The sequence below is a fragment of the Ptychodera flava genome, chromosome 14 (genome assembly GCF_041260155.1).
Source record: "Ptychodera flava strain L36383 chromosome 14, AS_Pfla_20210202, whole genome shotgun sequence".
In the NCBI taxonomy this organism is placed as follows: Eukaryota; Metazoa; Hemichordata; class Enteropneusta; family Ptychoderidae; genus Ptychodera; species Ptychodera flava.
In genome coordinates, this window is record NC_091941.1 from 13,450,686 (window position 1) to 13,467,243 (window position 16,558).

General features: G+C 41.8%; 1 protein-coding gene across 1 annotated transcript in view; it reads right to left on the bottom strand.

Annotated features, from left to right (window-relative positions):
* The window catches only part of LOC139150594 (uncharacterized), a 195,065-nt gene that overhangs the window by 84,395 nt on the left and 94,112 nt on the right, over positions 1-16,558 (bottom strand). Inside the window, 2 exon segments of the mRNA XM_070723031.1 lie at positions 4,002-4,388; positions 4,584-4,667. Of these exon segments, the coding sequence (XP_070579132.1) occupies positions 4,002-4,388; positions 4,584-4,667 (471 nt within the window).

Genomic DNA, 16,558 nt, shown 5'->3' on the forward strand with positions numbered 1-16,558 from the left:
ATAGCTGGGTATTGATAGAGTGAATTTGTTTTAACAAAAAAGAAACCGCAGTCTGAGAGTTTTTTCACCTTTGGTCAGAGAGTGAGTGAATAAGAATTTGATTTTGTCCAGCCAGACAAGGCTACAATTTAGTTCACACACACACACAAAATGCATAACAGTTAATACTTTTAAGTCAAAGCTTTGTTTTTTTCCTCTCTCTCTAAACTAGCCATTTTTGAAAGACCAGTTTTATATCATTAGTGAGAGCATGTGCAGCTCAAGTCCAAATGAAATTATTTGTTACCGTCCATCATGGCTCGAACAAAAGTGACAATATTTCAGTAGCTTTCAACACAAACTGCCATTATACTTTAATGTGTTTGCCAATCTGTTAGCAGTTTAAGCATTCATAGCCGCCACTGAATAAACCACACTCATTGTTCGCAAAAAAAATTACTCTGTTTGAATTCTTTTGTTCCTTTTCAAAACTCATCATTTCCGGTACTCATTTTCTTCTTCGGTTTGAAAATTATTATTTTTTTGAAAAAAGGCATCTGAATGAAAAAAAAGAGACTGATGTGTTACGCGTGAACCTGTCAGATTTGGAAGTGTTTTGTGACAAGCTTCATCAATTAGCAGTAATTGAATTAGTTTGCCAAGCAGGAGTTGGTATGTGCTCCTGCTGGTTCAACAGATAAATCTACACTCTAATGGGAACAGCCAGGGAGAATGTTGCTTTTTCATACACCGACCTTCTAGACAAGCACATGAAAAATTTGCCCAGCCAATGAAATGATTTCCACAACTTGGTTGCAAAGATACTATCTGGGTGAATCATATTTCTCTGGCTTTTTGACTGTTCAAATACATTTTTTTTTGCCATTTGGCATGTATTGATCAGATTCCCATGAGTCAAAAAAAACAGTCTCTGATGTCAGACTGGCCACAGTCGTAGACAGCGTGAACAACAAACCACTGAAACACTTTTCCCCTTGACTTACCATGAGCCCGCCTCAAAGCGATAACCTATCAAATGAATTCCTTGTGCCTTCATGCATTTTGCTGGCAGGTGTCCACCCCATGCAGCAAGATAATGAGACCCAATTAGAACAATTAGGAAACTCATGCCTGACTTGACCAAAAGTGCCCAGTGCTTGCTCCCTCCAACCCAGGGGGCATAATTGATTGATTATTGATGACTTGTGTTTAGGTCCACAGGTTGTGTTCATAGGGGTAGAAGTAGGAAGGCAAAGTTTATATTACAATCTGGCCGAGAGGAAAATAAGTGTTCATTAACAGCGGTCCGAGTGTATAGGATCAAAAGTTTTTTCGCCAGTTGACTCAAAAGGAAAAAAATGCATTCCAACATCGCACTCACTATAGAAAACCAGTGATGGAAGCAAAAGGTTACTTTTTTGCCCACACACCACTGAGATTTGGACATTGCTGGTATTGTCTCACTTGTCCAGGCTCTAAGCTATGCACCCCATCTGGATTTTTTTTAAAAAGAGTGTTGATGCCGGGCCACCATTGAAGGTTGCGTGAAATTTAGTAAAACAGGGCAAGAGTGGCTAATTACCCGGCAAATTGCATGATAAGCACTATGTGGTCATTTTAATGAAGTGGGTTTTGCTTGAACTTTCTGCCCCTACAATGAACAAGTACTCCATATCAAAAAAGTTTTCCACTCCTCCAGACAGAAATAGACATATATGTGACTGTAAACAATGCTGTAAACCAGACATTGTTAATACCATCAATTTACAGTTACCTAGTAACTTCAATTTATATGACTCTAGAATGAGTGTGTGTATGTGTGTGTTTATTCAAATTATGACCCTTGAGCACATATATATATATATATATATATATATATATATATATATATATATATATATATATATATATATATATATCTATATATATATATAATTCTTCTGTATTTGTAGGGATGGCTGCAATTGTAAACTCTTCAGATTAGGAGGATTTTATTACCGTTTCAGATTTGGGAATGTAAACTGGTTGTTAGACATCACATTATTACAGCATTGTACTGAGCACCTGACCAGAACTGGCATGTTTGACAAACTCAAAATGGAAATTGAAATATACTGTAGTGTATCCATGTTGAACTTTAAATGTCCTGGTGCAGTCATAGATGTAGGTTCAGAAATTGGGGTCAGGGAGACATTCAAGAAGCTTGTTAGGAGAACATGTCTGCTGCCGCAGAAAAGCTGGCCAAAATCCTTACTTTGCTTTGAGTGCTTAGAAGTAAATCCCTTCTCCCTGCCAGACTACCAGGCCAGACTCTTGAAATGTAAATAACAGATCATTAGAGCTGCCACAAACCTACCAGAAACAGTGTAATGGTGAATTTTATCTGAAAGAGTGGGGTTGATGAGGTGTCATACAGCTACCGTATATGCATGCAGAACTGTCTACAAAGAAATCCTCTGTATGTTCTTTTTATCGGATAGGCAACAAAAAAGCACACTTCTTCATCAGGTGCATGAGAAGAAGAGGCTCATTGAGGGCTTTCTACTCTATAATACTGCAGTCGTAAAACAGGCATTGTTGCCAAAAAAAACTAACTTTTGACAAAGAACAATGGAAAGTAAGACTAAGATCATAAAAATTTCTGAATAATTGGTCAGTGTGTGTGGTTTTTTTTTTTGGGGGGGGGGGTTTTTGGGGGGGGTGTATGCCTATACAATACAAACAGGCAACTGGGCGGTGCAATGCTTGCTTTCGTTCCCACAGTGTTGAGGCTGGGTGGTGGTGAGTTGCCAGTCCTTTGCTTGCCAATTGTTTACTCAGGCTCGCTACAGCAAACACACTATGGAGGCATGGTAGATAAGTATTCCATGGCAACGCAGAAGTTCTTGGACCACTCATGAATTCAACAACAAATTACAGTTTTGTGACTGCACTCCAGTTTCTGTTTGAGAATAATTTAATTAACTTTTGATACTATGCAGTTTCCCGACTTTCTTTACACAAGTAGCCCGGGGAATTGGCGTCTTTGTCGTCATTACAAACCCCAAGCAAGATTTAAAGACTCGGAAATGAGTAGATTTGTGGTAGACTTTCAAATTTGCTCGGGGTAAAATATATAATGTGAACTGAAATCAAACAGTGCCAGAGAGATTGAGATTCATGGAGCCCTATAATGGAATAGGGCTCTTCCAATGATTGTCCATGCTGGGTAAACAGAATCCATTCTATTAAAGGATCAATAAAACATTTCTGATTAGCATGGCGTACGCCCACCCTTTGTTTCCGTCTTCCACATAAAAAAGTACACGTTCTGATGGAGCTCATTTGGCGCATCCTTTTCCGAATTAAAGACTTGCTATCAACCCGAGGGACCCTTGGTTCTTTCAATGTTGTGTTCGTTTTGCCTTCTTATGCAGATACACATAATACAACCTCTTTTCTACCTTACATTGCGGAAACCATAAACTTTAAGCGCGGGAACTTACACCTGGGTCGGACCAGAGAGGTGCTGTCACTGTTAACATTTCGTTGCTAGTGACGGAATAAAAAAATGTTGTACATACGCAACTACTGATAGTAGGATTTAGACAAGTCTGTTTGCCAAGCTCGCAAACAATTGGCCAAGGGGGTACCAACCTGTAAACATTTTCCGTTCACAGTGCCGTGGTGTTTCCACAAGGTTAACGGAAACGTGGAACTCTCTTTTTCCAAGGCCACTATCAACCGACAATCACAACCCGGCTTATAAGGGAGTGGAAATCAAAGAAAACCTCTTTCTAACAATCCTTCCAGGTCACTTAATACATATCTTCCCACCCAGTCCTGAGGCACCGAGGAAGGCCTGGTGCTAGACAACTGTCACAATTAGGGTCGTAACAGCATTCTGTGACCTGTGAAGGGAACACTTCACAGTTCAGGTGCGTTGCTCGACAGAATATACGCTGTGTGGAAGTTCTTAAAACGCCCAAAGATCAAGAAGAAAACTTCAATCGGTATCATGCAAACTATTGAACTCAACTCACCCTGCTTGATGATAGGGTTCCATTCAATATGTTCGGCAACATCAATCGTAAAGCCTGTCTTTTAAGCTTCACTAGTCTGGTGTTGCAGTTTTCGCACCATATTCCAACCCCATTATTAGCGGTCCCTTGTTGTCCCGCAGACGATGCGGTGCTCGGCGAGGCCGATCGCGACGCGACGGAGGATCCCACAGGCGAGGCAGCCGCGTTACCGTCCAGAAACTGCATGCGTGGTCCTCGAAGTCTGTCCCGTTCTCTATCCGATATAATATTTCCAACAGGTGTTGAGCTTGTAGCACCGAGAGCCGCGGACTGTAGCTGTGCTTTGCGGAATGCTGCTTCGTACAACCTCGGCGGAAGACCAGGAAAAGCTTGCGACGACTCCATTCCCTATCATTGAATGTATTCAAAAAAGGAGAAGAGGATTTTAAAGCCAGGGGCTATTTTAATTACACCCAAATGGAAGGAAATTGAAGATGCCATTGCTCTCATGAGTTTTGATCTTCTGTGATACAAAGCCTCCAGCTCGTACAGATTCTTTGAAAATAACTTTGATTAGGATAAAAACAAAGCTGTGTCTCTTACCGTGTTCCTTCGATCGTTCAGGAAGCCGGGTCTGTCTTTAAGAACTGAATTCATGTTGATCGACAAGGTACACTCGGCCGACTCCTGCGGAGGACAAAAAAGGGAGAAGGGGATACGTTTCGCCCATTAGCTAAACCCTCAGTAACAATTTCACATACTCGAGCGCACATACAAAAAAAGCGCATTCCCATTGTCGAGAATACTCTCATCGTAAGGGATTACTTAAAAGCGAGGCTTACTTTTCTTGTAACAACTCTTAATACCAAGTATGCGGCTAATCTATCGACAGCAGAAGGTTGCTATCAACTTGAGTCACAACATCGCTAAAGCACAAGGGGGATTTCTACTTCAGCGTACTAAAGCTGGTGGCACATTTTGAGCTCACCGGGCGATAGCGGCTGCAGCCTCCGTGACGGCAGCCCGGCTGTTTGGTCTCTGTCGTTGCGGGGATTTTTTGTGCTATCCTTTGAACTTAACATGTGTACACAGGAACATTCAAATAATAACCGCAAATATTTAATTGCGCTGTTCCAAATACCTAACACACCCCCGGTAATTGCGTTGGGCCATGTCAGAACCACAGTCCCTCTATCCACGTAGAGGGACTGTGTCAGAACTATTATCACCAAATTACAAAGTAGGGGATTCTGGGAGACCAAGAAGCCCGGTGGGAACCCTGCCATGATAGCATTGTCATTCCGTATTGCAGATAAAATGTATCTAGAGGTCTCTGTTAACTCGGTTTTATTTATCCATCACTGGAAGCCTGATACATAAGATAAAATTTGGGATGACAGATTTTTTTTTTATAGCAGCACCATTTCGCGCAGTTTGTGTGGCAATAATAGGGTGATACCAATCCAATTGACGCTCGAACTTGTGTTTCTCATATACCATGTGAATTGGTGTAAACGCAGTCGTTTGATTACGGCAAGTACCTGAAACCTAAAACAAAACAAAACAAAACAAAAAATAACCGTTTTGAACAGTAAACGGCACCGCGTAAGCTTTAACGATCCATAGCGATCTGATACTGCGCAGAGCTTCCACGAAACTATGGAAAGCATGGATATTTTCTGTTTTCAACCCACTTGACTGAAACGTGTACACTCTAAGAATCAATGAGCTAATTAGACAGTCTGGTGAATAACTTACAAATTGACGAGAGACAACAGACCGCCCATAGTCAGGCATGACTACCATGCCAGCACAACGGTCGGGCATTCTGTCGCCGCCAAGGGGTGGCAGACTTTCTCCCGTAAATAAAACTAATTTAGTATGGTAAGCAAACTGGTAATCGCCAGGTTTAATTAAGGGCAAATTAAACTAATCACCCTAGTGTCTCTCACGCTGAACCATCTGGATTTCGCTCACGAAAAAGCATGCTGTCGCATCGCATGAGATAGTTTCGGGCAACAGATGCAGATTGACCCCTCAGTCTGTCTTATACCACTGTTTAGACATGCGCACTAGATCATCGCTATAACCATTTCAGCAAAAGGGGTTATTTCAAGTGAAATCTGTCCAAAACGTTCGGTCGGTCAGACAAAGAAATCTATGGGTACATAGACTTTTCGAACGTCTGGAATGTGAAGAGACCCGTCAAACTGACAATTTAAAATGCCTGAACAGATTATAGCAGTTTACATACTCGGCACAATATTCTCGCCTCCCATATTTATTTGACACCGACCGGGTTACCGTCACTTGACCAAACTTCTCTAAACAATGTAGAAAGCACATGAGAGTGTATTCATGGTTCAAAAGCTGCCAATGTGGTGCCTTTGTATAGACACATCCAGCAATGTACATATGACATTCTTCAGGCCCTTTTTTCATATTCTTAATTCTCGCCGAACTCATGAATGTATGTTTGTGTATTTAAGGAAAAGCCGGGACGTGATGTGGTACTCTTCGGCGTGGTTTATCAACACATTATTGAAGACTTGGTTTGCAGAGCGACTGGCGCTTTTCAAAACACCGAGAATAGGGGATAAAAATCGACAGTATACTTGTTCATGCGAAGAATAACAACGCAGCCTTTTAAAAGTACACGGCGCCCGGATTAAAGTCATTATCGACAACTGTAGGGGCTTGCAGAATGCATCAGCACAGTTCATCGACAGTGCGAAATTGTTGGTGTACATCGCCAGTCGGGGTTACCACTCTTTCCAGGTGTTTCGCTGCGGAACTCACATATGTAGTATGACAGCTAACCCACGTGACCCCTCCCAGGCAAACAAGACTGGAAAGAGTATTTTAAATGTATAATTCATCAGCTTTAACTGCGAAAAAATACTCGTCATGCTTTCAATCTAATTGGCAACACAGTAAAAGTAGCGTCGACTGGGAGTTTTATACTTTGAAAAAATGCGACAGCAATTCCAGTTGTACCTCCCAATCACCTTCTAATTGACTAAAACAGCCTCCGAATATTGCAGATGCAAGGGGAATTGAAAGTAAAGGAAATAGTGCCGTAGGGTGACTCAAACGACTATCAATATGGTTGTCTTTCAAATGAGACCAAAAACAAATTCTCCATCCTGGCCTTATTTCCGTTTCTCCGCTCAAGGTATGTCCATTGCCTAAATGGGAAGATTATAATCTTGGCGTAACCTCGGCTCGGCATTGTTCAGGCACGCCGATGAATAGCGGGTTCATTGTCAAATAAGGCAAAACACAGCCAGGCCACGGAAGTCTCACATGAAAGGTAAAAGCGGGTTACATCGTCTGGTATTTACAGTTTCTGTATTAGGTGTTTTTGTTAAAACAAAGCAATAGTAAGTGATACATAGCTGTCATATTGTGTTCACTTTGATAGCCTTTGCCCACGCAATGCTATGACACAAATCTTGGGCACATCAAGGATATGAGCTACGGCAAACAAAAACCGCGTGGAAGTCTTGTACAAATGCCTGTGATACGGTACTGTGAAACAAACCTATATATCTCGACCACGAGAACGATTCCGATCTCCGGGAAAGAAATCCGATAATGAGCGATCGTATGCTGTGGGAAAGCGCAAAACGTCAATATTTGTTTTCTTTTAAACAGTTGCGAGCATCGAATCCCTGACGCCGACGATCACATTGAACAGATTTATCGTGCGAGTTTTATTTTCTTTATGCACGTTGCTGTGGCGGGGACTTTTATTCCTGTGAGCGAATGTAATCAACATATGATACCGCCGGATCATCGACGAGGTTTTCCCTTTGATCCCAAGTGCTACGTGTGAAATACACGAAGCGACTACCCGACAAGGCCTTCAGAGCTTCGATTTCAGTATGATTGCATTCAGGACGTTTCATTACGCCGGTTTGAGGGTATCAATGTTATGCCTCTTCAGACTAAGAACAGGGATGAAGGAATCATCAATTTTTATTCGATACTATAGACTATAGTCTATAGAAGCTATTGGGATGGGTATCCGTCCGTCGTCCGTCGTCAGTCTGTATGTATGTATGTATGTATGTATGCATGGAGGTAGTACTACCTCCATGATGTATGTATGTCCGTTTGTGAGGCGTCCGTCCACTCAAATATCTTGAGAACCGCAGTACTTACTGATTTGATATTTGTTGTGTAGATGAAAAATATGATTTTGAGAAACTGTTTTTTTTAATTTTTTGATATAATTGAAAATAGGGAAATAATGCCAAAAAAGGCGTTTTTGGTAAAAAATCTTCTTCTTCATATCCGCTGGTCAGACAGCTTTGTTATTGGTATACAGGTCCCTAGGGGTAACCCAACTTAGATTTGTTCAAGTTGTGATGAAATATGCAAATCTGTATTTTTAAGGAATCTTTTTGTCATTTTTGGTCAAAATTTGACTTACATTGTATGTAATTCTTGTACTGTATAAACCCCATCAATTCACCCAGAAAAAAAATAATTAATATGATTTTAAATAATTGAATTAATTAGGAAATCATTAAAGCCAAAATAATTTTAGTGTGGCATTATCAGAAAGTTCAACTTTTTCTGACAGTTTATAGTGAAATGCTTACCATCTTGGAGGATTAAAACATGTAAAGGCAACTTTCCTGAATCCCAACTTTGATATATTCTGAACTACCATTTATGTTATCTAAAAGAAATTGCTCATAATAGTTTGTCATGATAGGGTGGTCAAATAAATAGAGATAGAGAAAGTTCTAATTTCCATTTATGGTTGACTTGGTAAGGATAAAATAAAATTACTTTTTGAGGAAAAAAAATAGAGTGGTCAATTAAAAGAGTGGTCAAAGTGATAGGGTTTTTATGGTAAAGCTGGGCTGTAAGATTCCTCGCGCTATTTATAGCAATTATGCAATCTGTGTAAACAGTGCCATGAAAGTGTAACATGATTCCTTATAATGCTTTTGATGACCTTGAACTTCTTAAGTTACAAACATTTGTCTCTTCAGTGTGCTTTCTCTGAGTTCGTAGAGTCTCAACTTATTCAACAGAACTTACTTACAATGTTAATTTGAAAGTTAAAATGTGCTTGGTTTATAGGATGAAAATACTGATATTAAAAGATAACCAGCTCAAGATTCTTTATAACCTGACAGATATGCTGTTTTACTATGGCGTAAATCTTGATTTAAGGAAGTCTTGTTTACTTTAATTAGAATGTAATTAACTCTCGTTTATTTGCTATTATAGACCAATATAGTCTGATGAAATATGCAAATCTGTATTTTTACAGAATTTTTTCCATTTTTGGTCAGGCCATCCTGAAATGAGCTATCAAAGATATCCACCTTCTTCATCAATACATGTGTCACAAAAGGTTATTCTCTACATAACACAGCAGAGCTCTGTCAACTGTTGAGTCGCTTGTTTTTTCAAAACCGCTGGTCAGACAGCTTTAATATTTGGTTTACATGTCCCTAGGATGACCTTTGTGAGATAATTTCATACAGTCAGGAAATACTTAATTTTGTATCCATGTCTATAGTAGCTTCAGGGACTTTGGCCCTATGTTTCGATACCGCACAGCCATCAAGCACATCGATGTAGTCAACGACAAGGTCGACGTGGATGCTGTATTTATTATCCACCCCTTCTAACCAATGCATGCTACTATACTAAAAAAAATTCCTGGAGGGGGGTGTCGCCAAGAGATATTAACAGAAAACGCACATTCGAGTGACGGTGTCAAATAGGAAGAGTTGTCTCAATGGAGCCTAGTGTGTTTAAATGCGGGAATTCTGCGGTGTATCGGTTCGAGGGGAAAGTGTTTGCCATAGGCCTACTGCGCGTAGTCAGGTGCCTGTGTGACTCAAATTCGGAAAGCAAATTGGTTTCTGCAATAGTTAATAAAATTCATCCCACGGACATTGTCGCGTTCGATGTACACACCTTTTATCAAGTATGAGATTGGTATGTAATCTCACGGCCACCGCACTCTCATTCATTCTGTCAATTGTGGTCTTTTCCAATAAGTAATCCATATATCTTCAATGGTTTTCTCCCCTCTTGACAAAAGGACAAGTTCGGCCACTGGCGGCCGCTGAGACGTAAACCTTTTTATTTCGACTTGGCCACGATAAAACGATAAATTGTATACACAGACCTCACTGGCCCGCCTAAATATACGGCTAGCGCTTCCCCTCGATTCCGTAAACAGGGCCCAGCGTGGTGAATTGACATATAAAATCCATAATGCGCTTAATTGTTTAGACTGGTCACACATCGTTCGCAACAAGCCCTCCAATACCACGCTACTACAAGCATGTGCCAATTACCAAGGTTAGGGGTTAACGAGAAACTATGTCCGTTTCGTGGCGATATCGAAACGGCTATCAAGTAATGGGAGACTGGGGACTTACCGGGTGGGTTGATGATGCTTGATTTTTGAAAGCTCGTCAGGCGAACGAAACTTTTCGCTGAAGGTATGAAAACTGGAAACACACCGGACTCAGGAGAGACACTTCGAAATTTCCTCTTCGAAGATAAAGACTGTCACTAGGGTGGAAACTTCAACAAGACGAGAGATAAAATACTATACAGGCACTAACCTCCTGGCTGATTACAGTCTAACAAGACCGAACCTCACTCAAAGCAATTCCCGACGTATTTTCCATGGGGAAGATTTTTTGACCCAGACGGGCTGTCAGTGTGAACAAGTTAAAAAATATACACCACTCGACCTGGTGTCATCAAGCAGAGTAGCGCGGAGCGGCTTTTGTGAGCAACTGGTGTATTGTGCCCCCTTGAAATGTGATCAAGCGTTGATAATGGAAAGGGACTGCCGAGCGGACGCCAGCCGTCGCTATTGCCAGGCTGGTAAACACAGAACGTACCGCGGCAATATAGAAGCACTGACGGTGGCATATGCTGACGCCCGTCTTGTCATGAACGGTGCCACCATGTGGCGCAGCAATATGATTGTACATTGCTGAATTCAAATTGGTCAATGCAGAAAGTACAGATAAACATTAAAATCGTGCGGATGTGAATGCTATTATTTCTAAGATACCCAACTCATACAATACCATGTTCGTAAACGGTTGAACTACCAACCTCACCCAGGTAATAACACCAACTTTTACGATGGTTATTCAGCGTGGCTAAACGACCAAAGTGCAAAAATCTAAGAAGTTTATCGTTCGGTCGCAACAATTGACGAGCAATTTTGTGAAAATGTGACAAGATAGCGATCCGCACCCACAAGTTCACCGGACAAGTTTGCGTTACCTTTCATATGGGGGCGCTGTCCTAGTGTTGATTGTCCATCATGACGCAGACCAGACTGCCACTGCCTCTTCGGTGGAAGTGAAGTGATCACGTGACATATCACTGTGTCAACATTAGTCTCTTGGCACTAATGATGGGGACACAACCTCTATTTTGATCAGAAATGTTTATTTTACACTGTAATTAAATGTTAGGTTTAGTTATGCACGAATCGCTCCACAATTACGTGTGACTGGAATAAACACGCGAATGGGTCCTTCATCTGTCGTCCATCCAACGTGCGCAAATAACACAGATGAGTTCGAGATGAGCACCATAGCGGGTTTTTTCACAAGTCATCTCCTTGGCTCATGCGACGGGCGGGAAGAACTCAAAGATGATCCCCTACTGCCGCCAGCCATGTTCACGTATAATGTCATTTAAATTAATACAACATTGTGTCCGCTCGGTAACACATGAAGCTCTTTGGGGTGGACGTAGCATTGTGAAACCGATGGCGCAAAGCAAGCGATGACAGACATAGCTCGCATTCCTAGAGTTGCCGGGCTTGTTATTCTGTATCTACTAATCATGTCCCCCTTCTTTTTCTACAAATGACTCCCGGATGGGATTACATACATATAAATGCTTGCGCTCTGGATCGACAAATTGAAACAAGTAACACACGATGCACAGAACAAAACATGCCGTCACGACTTTGACAAGAGTGAATCAGAACAAAAAAGGACAACGACAGGGACGTTTACTTGAGACAACACCGGCTGTTTTCATAAACATTACACTTGGCTTGGTCAGAATAGAGTGAGTGAATCACAGAGTCCCGTGTGGGGAGGGACTGTAAGTGAATATAACGTAGCAAAGATGCCAATTTATGGTTTCTGTAAGTCCTTGATACCCCCCCCCTGAAATACCAAGGGGGGAGGGGAGCGACGATTATGGAAGTTACTTCAAGGATATATCTCAGGACTTTTGTTGCACCTGCATGGATGGGGAGGGTGGTAATCCTTACCAACGGGCACGCATGCTATGATGTCCTACCTGCGTTGCCTTCAGGTGGCCTTTTTAAAACTCCTGGGACCCGTTGAACCACTTCACGGGCAAGTGAAAATAAAGAACTTTAGAAATCTTTCAATTGGAACACACCTACACTAATCCCCTTTCTTCGATTGTGGTGAGAGTGTATGTCAGGTTTTTTACCTATGAGAGTATCTACCGTGTTGTCAGTACCGTATACAGAAATAGATAGTGGTCAAAAAGAATAGTAGAGGCTCCAACAATACATGGTATGCTATAAAAAACAACTTACTTTTAAAGGTAAAATGCTCGACCGACTCGTAAACTCACTGAAATGCTAAGAATTTTAAATGGGACTCGGTCACATTGATAACGCCAATTTTTGAAGGACATCTTCACTAAAGCGCAAATGAGATCGTAAATCAACTTTGTTAGGAGAGCTCTTGTCTCAACATCTTTGCTTGGAATAGACCGCTAGGGCAACCACGTACTGTACATGCTTTTTTATCGGCTGGCAAGCTTTTCTTGTGTCCTCTTTCTTATTTCTCCATTCAGAAAGCTTTGTACGACATGCCCCTAAAAAAAGGTGTTCGACTCATAAAGATCCCTGTGCATTCAGAATAAGGCGCTTACGCGGCGTATGGGTCGTGGCAGTTTACAGACCTTGGTCGACCGAGCATAGAAAGAAGTTACCGGAGAGGGGAGGGGAGGTGGGGGGGATTATCAGAGTTCCGACAACGCAAATTCTTCTTCTCTAACACTCCAAGGTATATTATTAATAGACCAACTCACAGAATGAGCAAGTAGTTTTTTTTTTTGCAAGATGTATAAACCGCAGAGTCCGTGACGAAAATTTCGACTTGCCTACAGCCTGAGATAGCAACGGGCGTCTTGTTCGTAAAATATTGCATGCCCTTCAGGGTAGCTAACGAAGTGGTTTGTTTGCCCGCGATTCCGATGCCTGGCCGCCATTGTGTACTAAAAAACCGCGGCATGCGGCGACCAAGGATATTAGATTCTAAGAAACAACCGACTAAGGAATGACTTTTTTGTTGTGGCTTATCCCAGCTTTAGGCGTCTATTCCTGATGCAAGTTACTCTCTTTGATATTTGGAATACAGGATCCTTAGACCCACAAGCATTGGTGTGTGTTTTTTTTCACTGTACATGTAGGTCGTAGTTTGTCTTCACCAAGCAGCGCTAAAAAACCGTCGACACGATATCCGAACGCTCTAACTAGACATAACGCCTTTTTACTCAGAAATGTCAACGTTTTCGCCCAAGCGAGGAATCTCGCCAACTGAGTATTCAAATAATCTCTTCTGTCATGTTTGTTGGACATCAGTCTTATGTGCCTCCGACCACCATAAATAAACCATCTTCCGAATACAATACCGAACAAGAAAGAGTTCCGGAACATTGCTTCTAACAACCGTCTCCTGAAAAAAAAATCGAAATATATCTTGCGCCTAAATGATAGAGTTCTAGCAAGGACATAGTTAATGAAGCAAAGAGGAAACATATCATAGGCCACCTTGCTGTCACTTAACTGATCAACATAACAAAACGAGCTTCCCGAACGCTTTGTGAAATCACATCGTTTTTCCCACGTGTAGTGGTACACGCCGAAATGAGATAGAAAACCGCTGTTTAAAGTTATCCACCCACTACACTATCTATTTATCTTTATCTGTGTGTGTGAATCCCGGGGTGAAACTCCGACTGTACATGTGACCTTCAGGTGCTTTACCTATTAGCAACTTGAAAGCAGAATTACACCACTTAATCGAGCAGACAGGAGAAGTCACGTTCATTTGTTGAAAGAAAGCCCTTTTTAAGACATGACCTTTAAAGACATCATCGTAAATGAGTCCAGTAAAAAGTGCTGATTTTTTTCCGGTTACTGCCCGTCAGGGTAAACTGTTTTTCACCAATGGCAAAATTGCAGATCCTGGGTGAAATGGCACCGAGCACCAAAGAAAGTACGAACTGTCTGTCTCGGCTTCTTCAGAAACAAGAGCACATCTAGATCTCTTGACGCCCCAACAGCCGATGTTCGTCTGCAAACTGACGCGTAAACGACAGTGGTGACGAACTTTAGTTTGGTCAGAGGTCGATCTGCGTCGACGACAAAATGAGAAAGGGGCAAACAAGCAGAAAAGAAGATAAACCTTTCTCAAATCTTACCCCAGCAATGGATGATCAGCCTAGACAAGGAACTGGTGTATGACGAGATGTCTGTATGTGATGAAGACTTGCTCACCGACAACACCTTTTGGTGTGTTTTCCTTCCCAGCTTTCCGTTTCCTCTTCCTCCCTTCCCTGAGTTTCACAATCTCGACTTGTGTAGACTATAGGCAAGGAACTCCCCACAAAAAGGCGACAGCGATTTTGACTAGATACACACCTCAATGAAAAAAAGCGACAAGAGGACCATTAAGAAAGTCAGGTAGGGGCTCCGCAAACTTGTTGATCCTGACACTCATTACCAGCCATGCATAAACGAATCCACGAGAGTAAACATATCTCGACTTTCAAAAACAACATGGTGGGTTAACGCCACCACATGCCCAGGGGTGTCTCCAGACAACTGATCTGGCCTTCAAACTAATGATGTATTATTTCTATGTGTTTCGACTAGGAATCGTCCCTTCAGTTCCGTATAGACGACGAGGGATGTTTGGGAGGGGCTATTTTGCAGTGTATCTATGTTCGGGGTCCTCTCCATCTTTGTGTACCATTGACCCGATAATTTGTCTTGCGCTCGTTGGATGACATAAATTGCTAGTCACTTTCCCCCCACTACACATAGCTTTCTTCTGGTTTGTTATACATTGAAGCCTATCAGCAAAACGATATTTACAGGCCTTTGACCGTCGTCCTGTTAGAGATGGATAAGATAGAGGTCGCTAAACTTCCACTTTAACATCCCCTGGGGGCACCCGCAAAATTCTTCATTTTGACTGAGTTTTAGAGAATAAGGGCAAAACACCTGCAACGTCTCCTCTCAGATCGACACACTATGCCGCGGTTCAAGTTTTAGCACCGACATCCACTAGGTATATCGATGACAGAAATACATAACAATCAGTCTCTTCTGTTTACCTAACGGTGGCATCTGTGTCACATCTTTTGTCCTGCAGTTCCCCGCAAAGATACACAAATTTGGGTTGCAGATGCCGGGACGCTTGGTTTGAATTTACACCGGAAAGTTTTCACTCGACAGTAAAATGATATGTCTATACACGTCTTTCCCGAACATCTGTTCACTCTGTGTTTCGGCATAACTTCTTCCAAGCAACAAAATCGTAAGAGTGTTCTATTTTTCAATTGAACTTGAGATGGGACGTGTTATTTGTTACACCAGGGAGAAAAAAATTCTGGACAATAATACTTTTCATCTCGCTCTGCTCTTGTTCTTTGATTCATTCAATTGTCCAGCGACTAAAATAGCTAGATAGACACTCATCGGTATTTAAAAAACCAGCGGCTCGTCCGAACAAATACGATATCTTCCTCAGGTCACCGCACTTAGTGAATGCCTTCAACCAGGGTTGGGTTTGCCGGAACGGATTTGACGAGGCGTCGTCAACAAAATAAGATAATCAGGTGTAAAAAGTGGGCTACCAGTCTGAAAGATGGGGGTCTCGGGGACCCATCAATGCCTATTGAACATACCATTCAGCTGATCTGAAAAGCAGTATCGAATACCATTGTAAGGTGTTTTCCCCAGAGTTGCCAATACAGAAAAACACCAGCACAGAAACACACAGACATGGGCGCCAACAACCAAGCGTATTGATTCAAAACACTGTCGACTGTATAGCCCCTTGATATTACGTACAACAATAATGTGAAAGCAAATATCGAGGAAGGCGCTAGCCGAGGGTTTAGGCGAAGAAATTATCCCTAAAGCTGATATATAAACCCCGAATCAAATAAAGAAGGGTGTCGAACAGAACTACTGGAGCAGAAGGCGAGTCTTTGATGTTAGTTACAAGAATATTCAAGGGAAACACAAGAGTACCCAACAGTTCATTATGCTGGCATGGACGACTCGGACGCGCCCAACGCAAACAGGTCAGAACTTTGCGAACCCATAAACCATTTGTCCATCTGTTGGAAGCTGAATTGTGATTGGCTACTGACAGCAACCTCACATGACAGTTTAATTTTGGTTCAGTGATTTTCCAAAAAAATGACAGGAAGATGGGGTTAGAATATTAACGACCTCTGCCCAAGGACTCCGTATCAGAAAGTGCGAGGTACATCTCCGG